At 46.7% G+C, this 23745-nt stretch overlaps 5 protein-coding genes across 8 annotated transcripts in view; all 5 read right to left on the bottom strand.

Moving 5' to 3' along the window:
• The window catches only part of LOC132075624 (UDP-glucuronosyltransferase 1A1-like), an 85298-nt gene that overhangs the window by 28272 nt on the left and 33281 nt on the right, over positions 1-23745 (bottom strand). The window contains exon 1 of one of the 4 annotated variants that reach the window (XM_059476211.1): positions 11523-12377. The exons of the other annotated variants lie outside the window; for them this stretch is intronic. Within the exon in view, the coding sequence (XP_059332194.1) occupies positions 11523-12377 (855 nt within the window). Of the gene's footprint in view, positions 1-11522; positions 12378-23745 lie in introns of those variants that run through there. 4 annotated transcript variants of the gene reach the window in all.
• Positions 804-1957, bottom strand: LOC132075419 (UDP-glucuronosyltransferase 1A1-like). The gene is made up of 2 exons (XM_059475832.1): positions 1106-1957; positions 804-878 (listed from the first exon to the last, which is right to left on the bottom strand). The coding sequence occupies exons 1-2, from the start codon at positions 1955-1957 to the stop codon at positions 804-806; spliced, it is 927 nt and encodes a 308-aa protein (XP_059331815.1).
• On the bottom strand, positions 7167-8223 carry LOC132075420 (UDP-glucuronosyltransferase 1A1-like). Its single transcript, XM_059475833.1, has 2 exons — positions 7372-8223; positions 7167-7205 (listed from the first exon to the last, which is right to left on the bottom strand). Exons 1-2 carry the CDS (start codon positions 8221-8223, stop codon positions 7167-7169), a joined length of 891 nt encoding a protein of 296 aa, XP_059331816.1.
• LOC132075421 (UDP-glucuronosyltransferase 1A1-like) lies at positions 16645-19755 on the bottom strand. The gene is made up of 3 exons (XM_059475834.1): positions 19012-19755; positions 18289-18390; positions 16645-16650 (listed from the first exon to the last, which is right to left on the bottom strand). The coding sequence occupies exons 1-3, from the start codon at positions 19753-19755 to the stop codon at positions 16645-16647; spliced, it is 852 nt and encodes a 283-aa protein (XP_059331817.1).
• LOC132075423 (UDP-glucuronosyltransferase 1-6-like) lies at positions 21172-22873 on the bottom strand. The gene is given in 4 exon segments (XM_059475837.1): positions 21172-21186; positions 21687-21742; positions 21745-22524; positions 22861-22873. Coding segments are annotated over 4 exon segments (864 nt in total).

The following is a 23745-nucleotide window of genomic DNA, read 5'->3' on the forward strand; positions in this document are numbered from 1 at the left end:
TGCCACAGCCCAACTTTGTATCCTTGCTTTATCTGCTCTGTGGTAAATGTGTAATCACAGGTGTGATAAAAGGCTGCATAACCAGCATCAGAGTTCAGGCAGCTGATAAATATGGGGGATGCAACCGATAAGCCTCATGTTTGTATTGCAAAATCTTTGCAGCTCTTTCACCTTTGAGTGCCACGTGCCAAGACGACACAACCCCTTCAGACTCCTCAAATTTGCTGTTAGCTGGCAAACATGCCTCACCATGGCAAAATTTTCCTAGATCTGCCAGCAATCAGTGAGGCTGCTTCTCAACCTGAGAGCCCAGATCCGGCCACCTTCCTCCAGATTCCAGCTTTGGAAATACCCCATTGAGGAAGCACAAAAATTCACCAGCAAAGAAAGACGTAGGGCGGCAACAAGGACAGAAGCCTGAGGTGCAATTCTCAGTGAACACCAGACCCAACTACAACAATTTGCTTATTATGGATTTCACCTGACTCTAAGGCTTTTTCCACCCCACAGATGGGTTTCTAAGTCACTAAGAGTGTACCAAGTTACACAAAGGTACCAATAACTAGAGATTGTAGGGACACTTAAAACTGGACATGACAGAGAAAAGAAAATCCAGTGCTCACTGGGCATGCTTTGACAGAAGGTTCTCAGAGAGACTTGAAACTTCCTTCCAGGTGACAATGTTTGTTGCACCTATGGCAATTTAGAATATTGAAAATCCCTCATTGAGGGAATGAAAGGAGACAGAATTGTAGAGGAAATCTGCCTGATTGGATCAGATTCTGAATGAACATGTCCTCAATTTAAAGTGTGTCTTGCGTCACATCAACTACCTTGATGAAAGAGGCTCTGAGGAACCCACTTCTATCCAAAGCTGTCTCGGAGCAAAGACACAGGACCAATGGGGATTCTACCAGAGCTAACTCCATACACAATATTTTCTCCAACTTTCTACTCTGATAATCCTTCCCAGATACCAGAACAAGCACCCCCCTGCAAAGCACGAGCAGTTTGAAATCCTCCTTTCTAATGAAAGCTGTGCTTCAGCTTCCCTGAAATTTCCAAAGCCTGCAAGAACAAGAAGAGAAAACAGAGCGTGACCCACCTGACTTAGCTTCTTGTAAGCACAATTTACTCCACTAATCAGAACCATGTTGGGCATCAAGGGCTTTGGGAAGTGCAAGACAAAGTCCAGCTTCATGAGCCAAATGGAAGCCGGGCGCAGGAGATCCGGCACGGTCACCTCCCGCTGCAGGAACTCCGAAGCCAGTTCTGCATAAGGTTGGAAGACAACATCGCAGAGGAAGAAATTTGGGATGTCATAGAGCATGTTCTTCACTCGCTGGAGAAAGGTCATGCGGTCTGTAAGGTCTGTAAATACTCTGGGGACATAGGAAGGGGGATTGGGGCACTGGGTGGCTTGATATTCCAAACCACATGGAATTTGCTGCAGGAAATACACGGAAGGCAGGGAAAGATACTCGGCCAATATTGCCCCACAGGGGAGGACAGGATCTGTGAGGACAGCATCAAACTTGCTCTCCTCAAGGTACCTGATGAGCTCCTTGTTGTGGATTAAGTGTGAGCAGGTGGCCAGGAACAGAGCAGAGGTCTTCTTTGCCTGTTGGTACTGTCTAATGACTCTTTCCAGAAAAGGTCCTCCTTTAAATAAATCCATAACTGACCCTTTGAAAACTTTATCCATCTCTTCCCGAGTGAAAGGCACTGGGTACGTTTTCATCACAAAGTTCTTTGATGGTTTGATCTGCAGGGAGACTTCGGGTGCCACCACGACCACCTCGTGTCCCTTCTGCTGGAGCATGTCCAGCACCTCCCGCATGCTGAGCCAGTGGCTCCCATCCACCGGCACCACCAGGAGCTTCCCAGCAGCAGCCAGACCCAGCAGGGACAGGAGCAGAAGCACAGCTGGTGGAGAAGCACTCAGTCCCGGGGCCATTCCTGCAGGGATCAGCTGAAAGCCTCCAGGGAAGGAAACCCGCGGCAGCACAGGAGCTCCGGCGCTCGCTCCGCGCTTCTCAGCAATCTCTGCCACAGCCCAACTTTGTATCCTTGCTTTATCTGCTATGTGGTAAATGGGTAATCACAGGTGTGATAAAAGGCTGCATAACCAGCAACAAAGTTCAGGCAGCTGATAAATGTGGGGCATGTACCAGATAAGCCTTGTGTTTTATAACAAAACCTTTAGCACTTTCGTCACTTTGAGCGCCACCTGCCAAGTCATTGTAGCCCCTTAACACATCTGAAATTTGCTGTTACATCTCACACAGCCTTCATGATCATGGCAAAATTTTCCTAGATCTGCCTGCAAATAGAGGGACTACTTCTCAACCTGAGAGCCCAGATCCGGCCACCTTCCTCCGGATTCCAGCTTTGGAAATACCCAGGTGAAAAAGCACAAAAAATTCAATGGCAAAGAAAGATGTAGTGAGACAACAAGGACAGAAGTCTTAGGTGTATTCTCAGTAAACACCAGACCCATCTATAATTTGTGAATTAGGAATTGCACCTGTCTGCAAGGCTTTGAGAGCCCAAAAGACTCATCCGTCACTTGCTAAGAGAGTACCAAGTTACACAAAGTCACAAAACGTTGCTCTGAATACGTAAAATGAAAAACAGCAAATGCAGAGCACACTTTGGAGGTAAGAAAGTACAGGACTGCTGCCTACAAAAATTCAGGAACATTCATCCAACCACACATCATGGGAGGAAAATTCCCATCTGCAATACAAGGTTCAAGCCTCCTGAACATCACATCACAGCACAAATTAAAAACAGAATGTGACCCACCTGAGGCAGCTCCTTGTGAGCACAGTTTGCTCCTCCAATGGGAATGATGTTGGGCATCAAGGGTCTTGGATAGTCTAGCACAAATTCCAACCTCAGGAGCCAAACAGAGCCCTTGCGTAAGAGATCCTGCACAGTCACCTCCCTCTGCAGGAACTCTGAAGCCAGTTTTGAGAATTGGTCAAAGACAAAATTACAGAGGAAAAGGTTTGGGGTGTCAAAGAGCAGATTCTTCACTCGTTGGAGAAAGGTCATGCGGTCTGTCAAGCCGGAAAATGATCTGGGCACATAGGAAGGAGGATTGGGACACTGATTGGCTTCAAAATCTAAGCCACATGGGATTTCTCGTAAGAAATAGATAGAAGGAAGGGAAAGATGCTCAGCCAGGATCACCCCACAGGGCATAAAAGGGTCTGTAAGGATGGCATCAAACTTGCTCTCCTCAAGGTACCTGATGAGCTCCTTGTTTCGCAAGAGCTGTTCACAGCTGGAGAAACAAAAATCAGTGAATCTTTTCGAAGCTTCTACTGTTTTAAAAAATCTTTCAAAAAAGGATCCATCTTCAAATGTAGTATTGAAATATGCCTCGAATGCAATGTCCATCTCTTCCTGTGTGTAGGGGACAGGGTACATTTTCATCACAAAGTTCTTGTATGGTTTGACATGCAAGGAGACTTCGGGTGCCACCACGACCACCTCATGTCCCTTCTGCTGGAGCATGTCCAGCCCCTCCCGGATGCTGAACCAGGGGCTCCCGTCCACCCATACCACCAGGAGCTTCCCAGCAGCAGCCAGACCCAGCAGGGACAGGAGCAGAAGCACAGCTGCTGGAGAAGTACTGAGTCCCAGGGCCATTCCTGCAGGGATCAGGTGAAGGCCTCCAGGGAAGGAAACCACTGGCAGCAGAGGATCTCCTGTGCCGGCTTCGCGTTTTCAAGGTATCTGTGTCACAGCCCAAATTTCAATCCTTATTTTATGTGCTGGGCAGTGAATGTGTAATCCCTGATATGATAACAGGCTGCAGAACAAACATGCAACTCCTGCCAAGTCCATCAAATGATCAGATAACTCTCAACTATCTCTATCAGATGAACAGTAAAGAGCACCCCAGGAAGGAGACAGGTGTGGCTCTGGGACTGCACTTTGGTCCTTTCCCTCTGGCTGGACCTTCTGCATGTTCAGATATGACACGTGTAGATGTGTCACATGCAGATCACCACTCAGACCTGCAGAGGCTTTTCCTTTCTCCCAGTCACGGTTTGTCCCCTCTCCCTCTCTCTTGGTAAACCCATCTCTAGGAGACCCAGACCCCACAGCAGCTGTGGAACAGCTCTTTAAGATGGTTTCTAGACTGAGGAGACAGAAGGTGGAGAGGACAATGCCAGGTTTCTGCAGGATATGTGATCTACATGAAGCAGCAATTCCAGTGCCCCAGACGTGCCTCAAGGAATTGCAGGGGTTGGCTTTGTGAGCTAGGAGGTTCGAGCAGAGATTTATGAGCACTTTTGAGGGGGCGTTTTCACAGAACAATTCAGGGCCTAATTCTGGCTTCCTTTTTGTCACTCACAAAGTGGACATGGAGTCCAGTAGTGGTGGAATTGTGTGAAAGCTCACACGGAAGATCCCAGTGTGCACAGGGATGTCTGTCAGATGTCACAGCCACCTCCACACTTGTGGATGGGTGTAATTGCTACTGCAGCTTTGGGATCCCACCCTACACCACACTAATCCTAAGGAACAGGACTGAAGAGAAAGCCAGAGCACCAAAAGCACTCACCCAAGTCACCAGGCTCTCCCCTGGAGCAGCAGAGGAGGCTCTCCAGGAGGAACACTGCCCAGGGCTCTTGCCAGCATCCCAGGGAACCCAAGCACATGGCATAGTTGACTGCTGGTACCATGGGCAAGACTGCAGCTCATCCCTCAGTGCCAAACACACCTGCTCCAGGCATCAGAGCTGGGCTTTGGAGCCAGAAAAATGTTTTTAAGTTTCTCTGGAAGATCCCATTGGAACTGCCCATTATAAAAACACGAAACTTTGTTCTACTATCCACAAATTCTCAGAATCCCTTTGGCTAGCAGAATCAACGTCCCATCACAGATCCTTAGTACAGGGTCACTAGAAGACCCTGGTGTTACCTACAGCTGAGCACCAATTAAAAGCCAGAAGAAACAGCTGCCTACACAAGATGTGGAAAGTCAGAAAGAAATGAGAGAAAAACAGTTCCTTTCATGAGGATTCACCTGACTCACCAGAAATGGGAACTTGATTTCTATCACAACACAGAATTCCACCCTCCTGAACACAGAAATCAATCAAGGCACGGATTAAAAACAGAGTGCAACCCACCTGAGGCAGCTCCTTGTGAGCACAGTTTACTCCTCCTATTGGAATGATGTTGGGCATCAAAGGCCTTGGGTACTCTAGCACAAATTCCATCCTCAGGAGCCAAACAGAGCCCTTGCGTAAGAGATCCTGCACGGTCACCTCCCTCTTCAGGAACTCTGAAGCCAGTTTTGAGTAGGGTTCAAAGGCAAAATCACAGAGGAAAACGTTTGGGATGTCAAAGAGCAGATTCTTCACTCGTTGGAGAAAGGTCATGCGGTCTGTAAGGTCTGTAAATACCCTGGGGACGTAGGAAGGGGGCTTGGGACACTGAGTGGCTTCAAAATCTAACCCACATGGGATTCCTCGTAAGAAATAGATAGAAGGAAGTGAAAGATGCTCAGCCAGGATCACCCCACAGGGAACAAAAGGGTCTGTAAGGACGGCATCAAACTTGCTCTCCTCAAGATACCTGATGAGCTCTTTGTTTTGCAAGAGCTTTTCACAGCTGCAGAACTCCAAGTCAGTGATTCTTTTCATACCTCTGTACACTTTTAAAAATCTTTCAAAAAAAGATCCTTCTTCAAATGAAACCTGGAAGAACGCCTTAAAATCTTTCTCCATGTCTTCCTTTGTGTAGGGGACCGGGTACATTTTCATCACAAAGTTCTTGGATGGTTTGATGTGCAAAGTCACTTCAGGTGCCACTACAACCACCTCATGTCCCTTCTGCTGGAGCGTATCCAGCACCTCCCGCATGCTGAGCCAGTGGCTTCCATCCACTGGCACCACCAGGAGCTTCCCAGCAGCAGCCAGACCCAGCAGGGACAGGAGCAGAAGCACAACTGGTGGACAAGCACTGAGCCTCAGGGCCATTCCTGCTGAGAGCCTGCAGGGCAGGGAACCTGCAGCAACACCGGTGCTTGCTCTGCACTGTGAAATTATCTGTGGCACAACCCAACTGTGGATCTTTATTTTATGTGCTTTGTGGTAAATGTGTAATCACTGGTGTGATAAAAGCCTGCAGAACAAGCATGAGATTCCTGCCAAGTCCATAGAATCACCAGGTAACTCCCATATGTTTATCAGAGGAACAGTAAAGGGTGCCCTAAGAATGCAGAGGGAGCTGCACTTTCGTTCCTTCCCTCTGGCTGTGGAAATTCTGAGATGTGTCACATGCATGACATGCGTGTTACTATTCCAATCTGCAGTCTCCTTCCCTCCAGGCCAGGACTGTCCCTTCTCCCTCTCTCTTGGAAAACTCATCTGTCGGAGACCCAAACCCTAGAGCAACTGTGGAACAGCTCTTTGAGATGGTTTCCAGCCTGAGAAGACTGTAGAGATGGAAGGATGATGCCAGGTTTCTGAGCAGATATTTACAAATGCTCTTTGAGGGCGACTTCCCACAGAACATTTCAGAGCCTAATTCTGTCCTTGGTTTGATCCCTGACAAAGCACCCGTGGTGTCCATCAGTGGTGGAGTTGTGTGAATGCTCAGGTGGCAAACCCCATTGTACATGGGGATGTCTGTAAATTGTCACAGCTACCTCTGTACTTCAAGATGGGTGGAATTGCCACATGTTGGGCTTTGTGATCCCGCCCTGCACCACACAACTCCTATGGAATATGAATGAAGAGAAAGCCAGGGTACCAAAAGTATTTTCCCAACTCTCCAGGCTCTCCACCAGAGAAGAACAGTAAACTGTCCAGGAGGAACACTTACAGGGCTCTTGCCAGCATCCCAGGGAACCCAAGCATGCAGCACATTGGAGCAGTTGGTATCATGCACAAGGCTACATCCAAACCCTCACTGCCAGTAAAGCTGTATTGAACGTGTCAAATCAGATCTGCTCCAGGTATCAGGGCTGGGATTTGGAGCCAGGAAAGAGTTTTTAACAGTCTCTGGGACATCCCATTGGAGCTGGTCATTAAAGGACCCCTACACTTTGTCTTATTGTCCACAAATTCTGACAATTTCTTTACTGGTGGCATCAACAGCCCATCACAGACCTTCACCAGAGGACCCTGGTGATTCCCTTCAACTGAGAACCATTTTAAAACCAGAAGAGACTGCTGCCTACACAGGATGTGGAAAATCAGAAATGAGTGAAAAACAGTTCCTTTCATGAGGATTCAGCTCACTCACCCAAAACAGAAACTCGATTCCTATCGCAACACAGAATTCCACCCTCCTGAACACAGAAATCAATCACGGCATGGATTAAAAAAAGAGTGCAACCCACCTGAGGCAGCTCCTTGTGAGCACAGTTTACTCCTCCTATTGGAATGATGTTGGGCATCAAAGGCCTTGGGTAGTCGAGCACAAAATCCAACCTCAGGAGCCAAACAGAGCCCTTGCGTAAGAGATCCAGCACAGTCACCTCCCGCTGCAGGAACTCTGAAGCCAGTTTTGAGTAGGGTTCAAAGGCAAAATCACAGAGGAAAGCATTTGGGATATCCAAGAGCAGATTCTTCACCCGCTGGAGAAAGGTCATGCGGTCTGTAAGGTCTGTAAATACCCTGGGGACGTAGGAAGGGGGCTTGGGACACTGAGTGGCTTCAAAATCTAACCCACATGGGATTCCTCGTAAGAAATACACAGCAGGAAGGGAAAGATGCTCAGCTAGGATTGCCCCACAGGGCACAAAAGGGTCTGTAAGGATGGCATCAAACTTGCTCTCCTCAAGGTACCTGATGAGCTCTTTGTTTTGCAAGAGCTGTTCACAGCTGGAGACCCCAAAGTTAGTGATTCTTTTCATACCTTCAAGTACATGAAAAAATCTTTCAAAGAAAATTCCTTCTTCAAATGAACCATGAAAAAATGCCTTAAAATCTTTCTCTATATCTTCCTTTGTGTAGGGGACCGGGTACATTTTCATCACAAAGTTCTTGGATGGTTTGATGTGCATGGAGACTTCGGGTGCCACTACAACCACCTCATGTCCCTTCTGCTGGAGCATATCCAGCACCTCCCGCATGCTGAGCCAGTGGCTCCCATCCACCGGCACCACCAGGAGCTTCCCAGCAGCAGCCAGACCCAGCAGGGACAGGAGCAGAAGCACAACTGGTGGAGAAGCACTGAGCCTCAGGGCCATTCCTGCAGGGATCAGCTGAGAGCCTCCAGGGAAGGGAACCTGCAGCAACACCAGTGCTTGCTCAGTGCTTTCAAGCAATCTGTGGCACAACCCAACTGCAGATCCTTATTTTATGTGCTGGGCAGTGAATGTGTAATCCCTGATATGATAAAATGCTGCGCAACAAGCATGGAACTCCTACCAAGTCCATAGAATGACCAGATAACTCCCAACTATATCAGAGAAACAGTAAAGAGCACCCCAGGAAGGAGGCAGTGTGGCCCTCAGACTGCACTTTGGTCCTTTCCTTCCGGCTGGACCTTCTGCATGTTCAGGAGATGTGCCACATGTAGGAGATGTGTCACATGCACGTCACCCTTGGGACTAGCAGAGGCTGCTCCTTTCCCACAATCAAGGCCTGTCCCCTCTCACATGGAAAGCTCATCTCTAGGTGACCCAGACCCTATGGCAGCTGTGGAACAGCTCTATACGATGGTTTCTTGCCTGAGAAAACAGCAGAGGTGGAAGGATGATACCAGGTTTCTGAGAAGAGATTTATGAACACTTGTGTTAGTTTAACACAATCTGGCTTTTAGTGGGGGCAGAGATGCCACAGAGACTGCTTCTGAGAGAGAAGCTCATCAAAACTTCTACTCAGTCCAGCAGAGCCAATTCCTGAAGGCTCTGACAATTGATGCATTGGCTGGCCCAATTCAAGAAGTTAGTGGCGGTTGTGAGAGGACATAACTAAGAACTAGAAAATGCGTTCAAGTTCTCTTTCCTCCTCTCCTACGTGGGGTGGTGAGGGGGCCACTGGGCTCCTTCCCAGCCTGGCCAGGGCCATGCCACGGTGTGGGGCCATCTTGGCGCTGTGAGTGGCCATATGTCTGATACCACGAGCTCATATCAGGAGTGCTCATGCAGCCAGGGCTATGTCAGCACCATCCGCAGTGAGCTGTGCTTCCTTGGTCACTTTCAGCCAACCAATGCTCCATGGGCAGAAGAGACAGGAGTGGCAGCAGCAGCTTTTCCTTTTTGGCACCCAGTGATTTGCGGAAGCAAACAAACTCCACAACTTTTGTGGAAGTTGTAAAGCCGGTATGTTTACTACAGTGATGGACTCATGTGGGAATCGTTCCCCTTAAATGACATGCGTACCTCTCAGAAATCCAGATCCTTTTTTATCTCCCTCTCAAATACATATGCATGCAATTTCACAAGAGGTTCATACATATTCATTCTACTGATTTTGTGTGACATTTGCCACTAATTCTTCTTTATCAGAAAGAACTCCTGGGTCAGGTTGCCCTACTGTGCCTGATCTCCCCCTCCCCCCTTATCTCTGTCCTTCGGCTGAAGCGGTTTCTCCAAGCAGAGGGTTTTTGCGAGAACAGGCAGTCAGACTAAACAGCAAGCTACAGGCTTAACTCAAAGATGCACATTTCACCTAAATCGAAATGGATTTCTACCCCAGAAAATTTCCTCTCTGCTTCACTGGCACGACGAGAGGCACTGAGCGAAGCTGGTGGCCGGTGTGGTTTGCATGGTGCCAGCGGCCACCATTTGACCAGCAGCGAGGAGCATGGCAAGCAATTCCCCGATGCGGGGCCGGATGAGATCAACCTTTCAGTGCTGCAGGACTCTACAGAAACTTTTCAATTAATAGAACATGAGAAGAAATGAATACACAGACAGCAATTCTCTCACGAGTCAGAGAAAAGGGAGAAGTGAAGACGTGAGGAGAACAACATGATGACACTAAGGTTGGTGAAAAGGAGGGAGGGGGTGAAGGAGGTGCTCCAGGCCTTGGAGCTGAGATGCTTCTGCATGCTGTGATGAGGTCTAAAAAACAACAGTTTCCCTGTAATTCATGAAGTGCATGGGGGAATTCAGAGTTCACCTGCAGCCCGTGAGAAAGAGTGCTCACGCTGGAGCGTGTGGATGCAGAAAAGCTGTGATCTAGTGAGGAATTTGAACACAGAGAAAAGACCCTTGCTTCCAGAGATAGAAAAAGAAGACCCTTGCTTCCAAATTAGAACAGCTCATCCTTAAAAGACTACATGGCATGAATTAAAACAACCCAGGCAAACAGTTGATTGCTTTGCCCCTGGGAGGTACTCATGTTGTAGCAGGTGGGGCACGACTGCTACTCGTGAAAATTAGAACCACGTTGGAGAAGTTCACAGAGAACTGTTCCATGAAAAAGACCCCCCCATAGCAGAACATACCCCTCTCCCTAAGCAAACTGAAGAAAGATTTTTAGAAGTGACAAACTGACTACAACCCTCATGTTTTGTCTCTCTGCATTGTTGGTGGGAATGAAAGAAGGGCGAGGGGTGCAGAGGAAGGTATTCAAAAAGTAGTTATCATTATCCTCTTTTAATTCTGTTAATAAATTTTTCTTTATACCTTTTAAGTTTTGAGCCTGTTCTGCCCTTAAAGATCCCTACCTCATCCCTACCTTAACTCATGAGCCCCTTTTGTCTTTCCTTTCCCTCTCCTCTGCTCCAATATAGCAGAACAGAATGAGTAAATGGGTTTTTTTCTGGGTGCCTAGCTTCTAGCCAGTGTCAAATTCTGACAGCACTCTTTGAGGGAGACTTTCCACAGAACAATTCAGGGCCTAATTCTGGCTTCCTTTTTGTCACAGACAAAGCACCCATGATGTCCAGCAGTGGTGGAATTGTGTGAAAGCTCATGTGGCCAATCCCAGTGTGCACGGGTATGTCTGTCACAGCCACCCCCACACATGGGGATGAGTGGAATAGCCATAATGTGGGCTTCATTATCCCAGCCCACATCGCACAAATCCTAGGGAACAGGACTGAAGAGAAAGCCAGGGCGCCAAAAGCCCTCACCCAATTTGCTAGGTTCTCCCCTGGAGCAGCAGAGGAGGCTCTCCAGGAGGAACACTGCCCAGGGCTCTTGCCAGCATCCAAGGGAACACAAAGTTTGGCATCATCCCTAAGGCTGCACCCAAACCCAAACCATCAGTGCCAGTAAAGGCCTGCTGGACATGTCAAATCAGATCTGCTCCAGGCATCACAGCTGGGCACTCTGCTGGTGGAATCAATGTTCCATCACAGACCTTCACCAGAAAACCCTGGTGATTCCCTTCAACAGAGCACTGTTTAAATGCCAGAAGGAACAGCTGTCTACACACGAAGTGGAAGACAGGAAGAAGGAGAGATAAATGGTTCCTTTCATGAGGATTCCCTTCACTCACTAGAAACAGAAGCTCTTTCCTATTGCATAAAAAAAATTCCCCCCTCCTAAACACAAAAACCAATCATGGCATGAATTAAAAGAGTGTGACCCACCTGAGGCAGCTCCTTGTGAGCACAGTTTACTCCTCCTATTGGAATGATGTTGGGCATCAAAGGCCTTGGATACTCTAGCACAAAATCTGACCTCATGAGCCAAACTGAAGCCTGGCGTAAGAGATCCAGCACAGTCACATCTTGCTGCAGGAACTCTGAAGCCAGTTTTGAGTAGGGTTCAAAGGCAAAATCGCAGAGAAAAATATCTGGGATGTCATGAAGCAGATTCTTCACTCGCTGAAGAAAGGTCATGTGGTCTGTAAATTGTGTAAATCCCCTGGGGACGTAGGAAGGAGGCTTGGGACACTGAGTGGCTTCAAAATCTAAGCCACACGGGATTCCTCGTAAGAAATAGACAGCAGGAAGGGAAAGGTGCTTCGCCAGGATTGCCCCACATAGTAGGACAGGGTCTGTAAGGAGGGCATCAAACTTGCTCTCCTCAAGGTAACTGATGAGCTCCTTGTTTTCCAGGAGATGTCCACAGCTGGTGACTCCAAAGTAAGTGATTCTTTTGATACCCTGGTAGGCTTTAACAAATCTTTCCAGAAAAGATCCTTGTTCAAATGAAAAATGAAAAAATGCCTGGAATTGTTTCTTCAAATCTTCCTGTGTGTAGGGGACCGGGTACATTTTCATCACAAAGTTCTTGGATGGTTTGATGTGCAAAGCCACTTCAGGCGCCACCACAACCACCTCATGTCCCCTCTGCCTCAGGATGTCCAGCACCTCCCGCATGCTGAGCCAGTGGCTTCCATCCACTGGCACCACCAGGAGCTTCCCAGCAGCAGCCAGACCCAGCAGGGACAGGAGCAGAAGCACAACTGGTGGAGAAGAAGCACTGAGCCCCAGGGCCATTTCTGCAGGGATCAGCTGAGAGCCTCCACAGAAAGAGTTCCCTAGCTTTGTGATTTTAAGTTATCTGTCTCTGATTTTTATGAATGGTCTTTAGACTTATTTGCATTTGGTAAATGTTTAAACCTGGACATGGCAAAGGTAGCAGAAAAGGTTAAGGTTCATCTTATCTGGCAGACGCAAATCAGGGCCAGAGTTACCCTGGGAAACACTCCCCTCTCTCTATTGGAGGAACAGTGGGTTGGAGGAACGCTGCCTGGTTATGTAGGGAGGAAGTCAGGAAGTCCAAAGTGCAGGTGGAGTTGAACTTGGCCAGGGGTGAAAATAACAACAAGAAGGGCCACAACAGGAAGGTCAAAGGAAGTCTTTCCCCCACAGTAAGCAAGACTAGGATGCTGGAAACAATGGACAAAGGAAAGGCTGAGGGACTCAAGAACTTTCCTTGCCTCAGCCTTCACTGGCAACCTCTCTTCCCACATCTCTTGAGTGGATGGATGGATGGATGGATGGATGGATGGATGGATGGATGGATGGACGGATGGATGGATGGACGGATGGACAGATGGCAAGATGTGGCTGGGGGAGCAAAATTCCACTCAGTGTAAGAGAAGATGACATGACCACTTGAGGAACCCAAACATAAGGGCACCTGATGGCCCAAACACGTGGTGCCCCATGAGATGCATCTCAGAGTCCTGAGGGAATTGATTGATGGAGTTGCCAAAGTATTCTCCATGACATTTGAAAACTCCTGGCAGTCAGGTGAAGTCACAGTGACTAGGAAAAGAGAAACATTGCACTCACCTTTAAAAAGGACAGAAAGGAATCCCCAGGGAAGTATCAAGCTGTCAACCTCACCTGTGCCTGGCAAGATCATGGAACAGACCTGCCTAGGAGACATTCTATGATTTAAGCAAATGAGGGATCCTTCAACAAGTGGCCTGCTTAAAAGAGCTAATTAACAGATCATTAATTTTCCAAACATGAATTTTCAGTGTAAGATAATTCCTGCCCTCCTAACGTTCCATATTGTTTTCCATTTGCAAAAGATTAGAAAAAATATTAAAGCATCACACAGGAAATGGTCTGGATTCTTCACCAGTCTCATATTGTGACACTGCGAGGAAGATGGAAAATTGACTTATCAAAGTTCATTACCCTGCAAGGATTCCTTTTGGAAGGATGAAGTAGGGCCTGGAAGGAAGAAGGACACAGACATCGTTTTTGTCAGCTGTACTTAAAACTGAATCAGGAACTCAGAAATACCATTCTAGATCAGTCTGGGAAGGGTTTGCCCCTGGGCCATGAAAGCAAACAATATTAATGCACAGATAGGATTTGCAGACAAGACCTAATCATGAAAATTATTGCACAGAAGTAATTTTGACAATAAAATAATTTAGTGTAGTGGTTGATAGCATACACCAAAATATTTTTAAGGACATTTACCAAACTACTGCAGCTCTAGGCACATCCTTTGTAGGGAAAGGGAAGGCAGCATAAAGCTCTTGCAGATGCAGATGCTGTCAGAGCAACCAGAACATTATCTACCACTTGGTGCATTATGATGCTTTATTTCTAAATTATGAAAGGGTGGATCTATTAACCAAAAAGATTCTCCATTTTTAAAAATCAATTATGACAGCAAAACCAATTCATGGACATAGTTATAGACACACAAAACATCTGCAAACAGCATTAAACATCCATATATTCTACCACAGCAACCACTGAACCTGAGATAATGGCTTTTTCTTTCCACAGGTTATACCTTCAATAAAAATATGTTGGGAATCACTGGTGTTATAGAAACGTAATGTAATAATTTGCTCTCACAATTGAGAGATAGAGGTTATGTGGATGTTAAAATGTAATGTTACAGTAATATGTCTCCCACAGTCTGCTTTCCCCTCCCCCTTGTAAACAGCCTTAGTAGTGAGGGCATTTAGAGGAGGCTGGCTTGTTACCAGGAGGCAGGGCATATCAACACCTGACTTCCAATCAAGATGTAAGAAAGTGATCTCCACCAATAGATGGCAGAGAAAGAGTTGACTGACAAAACTTTGGGAGGGGGCCAAAGACATAAAAGGCAGAACATCCATTTTGTAGATGAGCACGTGGCTGGTAATCACAGGGGCTCTCAGTGCTGTAATTTTTCCTTACTTAGTCCTTTTGTTGTATATTTTGTTAAGGTTTAATAAAGCTTTAAAATTTTTTAAAGGTGAGCAGACATTTCTCATACTGGCATGGGATACTCAAACCCAAAATCTGTTCTTTCAAGCCAAATGGATCCATGGCTTAAGAGCTCCTCCAGTGTTAATTGTCTGTGAAGAACATCTGAGGCCTGAAGTTTAAATGGGAAATAGGCAAAATGGGAAAGAAAGGAATCTATGAACTTGAGAGCTGAGTTTTCCACATGCTGGGAAAACACCATGTGGTCTGAGCTGTCCCTGAGTGTTTTTGGGATGAAGGAAGGCAGATCTGGGCACTGAACAACCTGCAAATCCCAACTGCAGAGAAATCCCCAGAGAAAGAAAACAGGACGGAGAGATGCAGAACCAGGATTTGTCTGCAGGGTACAAGAGGATCCACAAGAACTTTGGAGGTACTGTGTCAGATCCTTGTTGCGCAGCAGACCGCCACAGGAGGAGGTGTAGAGGTTGGAGGTGAACCGGACTCTTTTAAGGAGAGCAGTAATTCTTTGACGGAAAGGTTTTCTTTCAAAAGGATCGTTCCTGTGAGAATCAACTGCTCACTTTGGAAATTTAAAAAGGTTTATTAAACATTAACAAAAATACAACAAAGGCCTACATAAGGAAAAAGCTGCAGCACTGGGAACTGCCCTTGTGCATACCATGTGGCTGGTTCATCTTCAAGATGGGTGCTCAGTCAAGATAGGTGCTGGGCATTGCATCAGCCAGCCCTGGCCTCTCCCAAAGTCTGTCAGTCAGCTCTTCTTTGCCATTTATCAGTGCAGACTGCTTTATAACTGGATTGGGGGTCAGGTGTTGCTATGCTGCACCCCCTAAGCACCAAGCTTTTCCATTCCCAGCTGCCCCATGCAAGGGACACAATGTGCAGCCTTCTTTGTACCTGTCCCAGACAGCCCAGGCTGTCTGATGGCAACAATACAGGGGGGAAAGGGAACTGTGGGGAGAACAGAGGGCATCTAAACCACAATAACATAATTATACATCACTAAAGCTTTTCTGAATATTCACACGATAGTTTTCTTTTAATTGCGAGAGCCAGTCATCTCATTATCCATCTATAACATTCCCAAGGGAGCACACATGTGCTCTCAGCTTGTCTCTGCATAACCACACTGGATACCTTTTGAAGCTGTAATATGCAGATGCCTCCATGCCCAAGTTCGCTTCCAGTGCCATGGCGGCAATCTGGTGTCCTTTTTAGCTGAGGGCCACCACCAGCAGGCGCAGGCTAAGCCAGTGACTTTCATCCATGGCACCACCAGCAGCTTCCCACCACAAGCCGGGCACAGCAGGGACAGAAAAAGCAGAATCCCCACCAAAGCTGAGGAGCTGTATTTACCCATAGGAGCCATGTTCCCAGAAATCCAAATTCTGCTCATCTGCCTCAAGCAGCTTTTAAATACAGCCACAGCTCCCTGCCAGATTCCCACATTCCCCCTTAACGACCCGGCTTTTCCAGCAGAACCATTCACTGGTAACCATTGAAGGCATTGATGAATAATTTCAGTGATTAATGAATTTGGGTTGGACGGTACTGGGCTTGGTAAGTGGGGCTCCCTTTGGCCTCAATCTCTGCTGGGTGTTGCTAGATTGAAACTAAAACCAGGCTTTGCCAAAATAAAACCCCAAGAATACTGCTGGCACTTGGAAGTAACCAGGCCTGCTGAAACCAGGTATTAAAATATTTCTTTCCTTCTTTTTGAGAAGGATTTTACAGCTGTTTGAAATGCTTGGCAAGTTCATGTTTAAAATTATAAGTGTGCACCACTATACAGCACAATATCTATGTAAACCCTTAAGAAGAGGCTCTGGTATTTACATATAGCTCAGCAGTGGAGCCAGGAACACCACCAGGTACGAATTTAGTACAACGGAGAAGCAGAGGGTTTACATCAGTAAAGGAAAACCACTGGGTTGAGTAGAGTCACATACCCTACTCCTTGTTCTCATCCTAATCTATCTCTCTCCATCATTTCCTCCTTCCGGGAGAGATAGGAAGAAATCAGTAGTGAATAATCAGTATTTCTGCAATAAATATTGCTGCTGGACCATGATCTTTACCCCTGGGAGAAAGAAAAAAAAAAAAAAAAGAAGAGGGAGTCTTGCCCTCAGAGAAGAGTTGGTTCCATGCTGAAGCTGCTCCATGTCTTTGCCTGCAGGCAGGATGTCCTGCTGCTTTCCCAGAGGATCTGTCTGGTTTTGTCCCGGAGGAACCGTTCAGCAGCTCTGATGGACAGAAGAGAGCGGAAAAAGCACTGCCCTGATAAAAGGGGGGCTCGGTAACAATTTGAAAGAGACTTCTGTGAAAAAGCAGAAGAGCAACAGAAACAAACAACTCAATGAAACTGAACTAGCAAAGCCCGACGGTAGGGAAAGTTGGCTCTGAGGAAGGTGTGAAAAGCAAATCTCTTTTCTTGTGAAGTTTCTGGCATTCATGTTATCAAAAGACTGTGAATTTTGGGGAACAGTGGTGCTAGGCCAGAAGAATCCATTCTAAAGGGCTTTGGAAAGGCTGGCAAGTGAAAAAAAGTTTGAGGGAAGAACAGAGGAGACTGTTGATTTTTTAATAATGTTCACAAAGAAAACTTTATAGGAAACAAAATGATGTATTGCTGAGGGAGCAGCATAACACTAACTACAGATCCATCACTGCTGAGGAGAGTGCCCTTCTCCTTCATTCCTCTTCCACTTAATCCCTGGCTTCACATGAGACCATTCCACTGACAGCACAAGCAAGCAACAATACACATCACATGCAGCAAGAAGCTAATGTATATTCTGAGCACCAGCGAGATAATCAAGGGCTTTCTAGACCACAGATTCCCCAGCAGCGACCCATCACAATTTCCCCATCCTAACTGAATCTGTCCTAAAATAGCAGCTCAGATTTCAGCTGGTTTTCATGGAAAATCTTAGACCAAAACCTTCAGAAAATATAAGCCTTTGACTCAAAAACTTCTGGTATATGAAAGAGAACATGATGCTCTTGCACATGACACAGTGAGGTATTTTTCTGACTAAATAAGCAGCTAATGGTCGTGAAGAAATATTCTCCTGCCTTCTACATGAGGGAAAGAATTATTTGAAGAGCTGTTATAATTCACCAGCCCATTGTGGCATTAATTCCTGCCTAAGAATTTCTGTGCCAGATTTCAGCTGGAATTAAACACAGTATAGCATGTGATGCCATCACCAAACAAAATCCCCATTTTCAGCAGACCAAAAGGAAGGACCTGGAATCACATCTTGTGCTCCTTGTTCTTTATGAGGATTGGCTGTACTAAAGGGAGTAAATGAAATAATATCCTTAGGTAGAATTCCAGAATGCTTTGGATTGAAAAGGACCTTAAAGCTCATCCCGTTCCACCCCGTGCCATGGCCAGGGACACCTTCCACTATCCCAGGTTGCTCCAAGCCCTGTTCAGTCTGGACACGAACACATCCAGGGGTGAGGCAGCCACAGCTTCTCGGAACAACTTGTGCCAGGGCCTCACCATCCTCACAGGGAAGAATTTCTTCCCAATATCCTGTCTAATCCTTTCCTCTGGCAGCTTAAAGCCACTGCCCTTGTGCCAACACCTCCGGCTCTTGGAAACAGTCTCCCTCCAAGAAAGAGATAAGATTCATCCCTCTCAAACACCTCACTTGGACCATGCAGGTTTGTGAGTGCCACAACCCCTTCCAGGTTGCCAGCCACTGACCTGAGATAAGGGCTTCTTCTTCTCTCCACAGTGGATGCCTCCAATGAAAACCATGTTGGGCATGACAGGCATGGGATACTCAAAGACAAAGTCGATTCTTCTCTGTTAGTTTCTTGGCTGTTTAGGTGGCCTGGAAAGGCCCAGGGTGGCCTTGGACAGCCTGGCGCTTCAAAGGACGAGGAGAGACTTCTGATCTTTTCTCGGTCTCGGTGTTTATTAATTGTTTATCTAAAAGATTTTCTTTCAGCCCGACAGAGGTCTGCACAGCAAGCCAGCCATGGGCACACTCTGCAAGCCCCCGGGGTGGTCACTTATCTTTATACTCGAAGTTACGTGTACAGTATTTATAATTTTTCTTCAATACTTTTTACCCTTATTAACCGGTGCACTTCTAGTAATAACTAATCTCAAAGTGCCACCATCACTACAGAAGATGGAGGCTAAGAAGAAGAAGAAGAAGGACAGGACACGCTCCAATTCCTCCATCTTACTTCTTTAGACTTCCCTGTACAGAAATCTTAAACCCTGTGTTTTACACTCTAATTAACTTATCTCTTCACCATTCACTTAGTGAAACTTTCCTAGTCCTCATACAGGTGTCGTCTCCTGTGTCGGAACAAAATCTAGCCACCAGACACTTCTGGCAACATTCCAGGACTCTCGAGGCCCCCAAGGGTGTTCTCGGCCACTCTGCACCTCCATCTTGAGGTGCTGAGATCTCACACTTCTCAGCCAGATGGATCCGTGACTTAAAAGCTCTGTCATTGTCATGGGTTTTTGGAGGAACTCTGAGGCCAGCTCCTCAAACTGAGAATAGGCAATATTGCAGATGAAGGACTCGGAAAGGGCAATCAGGAAGTTCTTGACCCTCTGGGAGAAGGTCATGTGGTCGGTGTTTTCTGAGAACCCCCGTGGGACGTAGGACGGCGGGTCCGGGCCCTGAGCCGCGCGAACCTCCAAGGCACACGGAACCATCCGCAGGAAGAAAACACTGGGCATGGAGAAGTGCAGGGCAATGATCTGCCCGCAGGGTGACACAGGATCTGTGAGCAGGGCATCGAACTGACCCTCTCCAATGTACTTCAGCAGCTCTTGGTTGTGCAGCAAGGACTTACATGAAGCATGAAAAAGGGTTCCGCTCTGCCTGTACTCCAGCAAAAGCTTCCAGAATCTCACCAGGAAATGTTGTTGGCTGAAAGATTTTTCAATGAAGGTGCGTACATGTTCTTCCACATCCTCCTTCATCAATGGCAGAGAATAGGTTTTCAGTTCGTAGACATCTGAGGAATCGATCAGGATTTTGTTGTCTGGTGCGATGACCATGATTTGGTGCCCTCTCTTGCTCAGCTCCATCAGCACTTTTTTCATGCTGAGCCAGTGGCTGCCATCCATGGGGATCACCAGCAGCCTCCCAGCAGCAGCCAGGCTCAGGAGGCACAGGAAGGGCAGAAGCAGTGCCACCAGCATGGTGTGAGCCGTGCAGAGTGGAAGCCTGGCAGCAGAGAGGCCAGGAGTGCTCTGCCAGCTCTGCAGGCGTGCTCCACCTCAGCCCTTTTGAGTCTCCTCCCATTTCAGGTCATCAGATCTTTGCGCCAAGGTCACAGAAAGCAATCAATGATTAGGGAGGGTTCAAGGCAAGTTGGGACTTCAAAGGTTGCATTGTGTGAGTCAAGAAAAGTGTGTCACTTTCACACACACCAAGCTGAGGTGATTGGTTCCATGCCACCTTCTTCCCTCGGCAGGACCCCAGCTTTGTAGCACTTCCTGACACCAGCCCACCACGCCCAAGGTCTGATGGCAAAATGAAGGGAAAACCCATGAAAACAATGCACCCACAGAGTGGCTGGACAGAAACACTGCTGACAGAGCCCACATGGGAGGACTGTGCCTATCAAGAGAGCCAAGAAAGGACTCTTTTCCATTGCTCCCACTGAAGGCTGAGAGGGTTGTCAAAGTCTGAGGTAATTGGGCACTTTTTAAAAGCATTTTCTTCCCTAATGAAACAAAAGTATGTAGTACAGTGAAACATAACTTATAGTAAGGATTAATACGAGAAATCTATGTAACAGTACCTGGGGTTTCAGTTTTGCTATTTTTTCAATAGCCAAAACTAGCTGGAACCCCTGAGAAAAAAATAATTATCCATAATAACAACTTGCATTTTCTGGAAGTTAAGCAGCCAGCAGAAAATCTTTCCCCACCTCTTTATAAAACTTTCAGCCAACTCCTTATCGTATCAGGTATAAAATGAAGTTGCAAAAGAGCATTTCACACTTGTACCCCAGATAACAAAGACCAACAAGACCTCTGGAGTGCACAAGTCAGGAATCGTTCACGGCCACTGAGGGGTCAGTTCATGACCAGTGTTGGGTCAGCTCATGACCTCAACCCTGTGTCCAAGTCCTTCTTGGTTACAAATTGCTAGGGTTTAATACTAGTGATAAACTCTCCTTAAAGCCTATAAGCAGGTGAATATGGGAAACAATTTCCTCCTCCAGGGCAATCTGGGCTTGAAAATCCTGCTGGATTTTTTTCCCCATGCAGTTTCTGCAGATTCCTTCACAAGCTTGGTGGGAAATCTTGGACTTGGATGAGAACCTGCCCTCCAAAAGGAGCAGCAGCTCCATCACCCATGCTGATCACATCTTGGTCATTTAGAGCATGGATTAACTTAATGGGAATTTTCAAACAGCTCAGAGCAAGGAGATGCACAGAAGACAGGCGGTAACCTCAGACAAGGCTGCCAAATGAACACTGAAAGGTTGATCCACAAAAGCCCAAACTGAAAGTTACAGGAGATATCCATACCCAGGACAGCTTAAAACATTCAATCATCTAGAAGAGAAGGAAAGGATGGAACTGGAAGAGGATTTCTTTTGGGGCTTAGATATTGACACCCTGACAATAAAGGCAGATTGAAAGGAATCAATCTAGGGGATGGCTGAGGTAGAAAATAAGAAAACACTCCATTCCTATAACCTTCACTATGGATGAAAGGAGAGGGGAGAAATGGACAGCGCACGAGACAGCTGAGAGAGGAGGACAGCAAAGTTCTTCAGATCAACAAAATGGACTCTCATTTGCATAAAAGCTACATGTCACTTAAATTGTCCTAATTAAGTCTGATAAGGTTTGAGGTCTGGCAGGATGTGATATAATCTGAATGCTGGGTATTAGGAAATAACATTTCTGCACCATGCAGGATTTCAGTCTTTGAACACCAAGACGTTGTCAATCAGTGTTCAATGTAAGGATGGGTATCACATCCCTTGCCCAGGGTGGCAGCGGGATGGAATGAGATAATCTTTAAGGTCCCTCTCTACCCAAACCATTCTGCCATTGTATGATACATTTATACTTTGCATTTTTCCATATAAAAACAAAATAAAATTTTGTACCTGAGGGAGTTTTTTCTTCTGAACACAGTTGATACCTCCAATAAAAGCCATGTTGTCATCACTGGCCTTGGGAACTCAAAGACAAAATCATATCTCATCAGCCAGAAGGATCCACGGCTCAGGAGTTCGGTCACTGTCACTTTCTTTTTGAAAACCTCATATGCGAGCTCTTCAAAGTTATCATAGATGGGCTTACAGTAGAAGAGCTCCAGCAGATTGACCAGCATGTTCTTCACCCGCTGGGAAAAGGTCATGCTGTCTGAATTATCCAAGAATAGCCTGGGGACATAGGAAGGAGGGCTTGGGCACTGGGTAGCAGCAGAATCCATTCCACAGGGAAAGCCCCGCAGGAAGTAGACGGAAGGAAGGGCAAGATACTCAGCCACCAGGGGCCCACACATCAGGATGGGATCTGTGAAAATCAAGTCGAATTTGCTCTCTTGCAGGTGCTGCATCAGCTCCTCGTTCTGCAGAAGGCTCTTACAGTTGGTGAAGAAGACCGAGGAGATTTCTATCGTGCTTTGATACGAGGTCAAAACAACATTCCAAACAGACTGTTCAAGAAAATGGGCATGAACAAAGGCCTTGAGCTTTTCCCCCAAGTATTCCTCTGTGTAAGGGAGTGGATAGGCTTGGACTGTGTAATTCTGATGCTCCTCTGACTTCATATACAGACTGGTGGAGGGTACAAGCACAACAATCTCGTGTCCCTTTTGCTGCAGTTTCTCCACTACTGGGCGCATGCTGAGCCAGTGACTTCCATCCTGAGGTACCACCAGGATCTTTCCACCTTCAGCCAGGATTAAAGACAGCGTCAGGAGGAGAAGTATCCAGGTGCCTTGGAAAAAAAGAGCCATTTAGGTGGGAGTGATCCAGAGTGTTCTGCTCCGCAGGGATCCACACACTCCTTTATATGATGGTACATGCAGAGCAAGCAGGGAATTTATTGGCTGCAAAAATTAATATTTAACTTCCCAATACAGGTGTGATTAGCCTGTGATTTTGCCTGCGTTGGTGGAAGGAAAGGGAAGCTGTGTCCTTACAGAAACGTTTGTACTATCTGTTAATGTTTAAACTTCAAACTCTGTCAGCACTAACATTATTAGCACTAAGATTGTGACACCACCAGCAGGGATGTCATGTTGCAAAAATAATCGTGGTTAAAATCACTGACCTGGTAAATACATAGCGAGAAAATAATAAAAATACACCAGGCAGAAGGGATGTAACTCCATTCCTGAGGACACAAGGCTGATGTTGAATTCCCAACCCCTGGAAGCAGCCAAGCTGTACCTCTTACAAAGATGTCACGGCAACCAGGATGTACCAGGCAATCCCAAATCTGAGCAGAATGATCCCCATTGGCTTTTTTCCTCATCACACTACAGCAAAAAGTGAACTAATGGATGGGTTCAGGCAGACAAAGGGAAAGGAGGCTGGCACAGGTACACAAAGAAGGAGTTCTGGTCTTTCATTGCTGTCTTGAAAACCCTTTCCATACATTGTGAGCAAGACAAAATCAAGGTGAAGATGTGACACCTCCCACTAATGCCACTGCAGGAATGTGTTCCGTTTGTGCAAGTGAAAGAAATGGCAGAGCAAAACCTTTTGGAGGGTGCTAAGGAAGGAGTCCTTGTGAGGAGAAGCTGCCATCAGCACAATGTTTTCCTGCGCTATTTATAAATGGTGCTGGGACTCCCAGCATCCTCAGTCAGGACAAGCAAATCCTTACAGCCTGAGGCAAAGCCATTTGTCTCATGACACCCAAAGGGTGCTGCGACTGCCCTGAGTAGCTCCGCTCTGTCACTCTGGACATGGAGGAACCACCCTTAGACATGGAAAACCAATTTCTGGAGAGGCCCAGCACAGGAGAGGTGGGAGATGGCACAGATTGAAAGCAGGACACTGAAGGGATTTACAAAGAATTGTCATTAATTGCCAGAAATCTGGATGCAAAGACTTCATTGCAACTGCTGTGACAAGAGCTGACCAAATTAACTTGGAAGTAGCTGCTTGTGTATTTTTGAGTCTGGACTCGATTGCATTTTCTATTGCGACA

The sequence above is a fragment of the Ammospiza nelsoni genome, chromosome 7 (assembly GCF_027579445.1).
Source record: "Ammospiza nelsoni isolate bAmmNel1 chromosome 7, bAmmNel1.pri, whole genome shotgun sequence".
Classification (NCBI taxonomy): Eukaryota; Metazoa; Chordata; class Aves; order Passeriformes; family Passerellidae; genus Ammospiza; species Ammospiza nelsoni.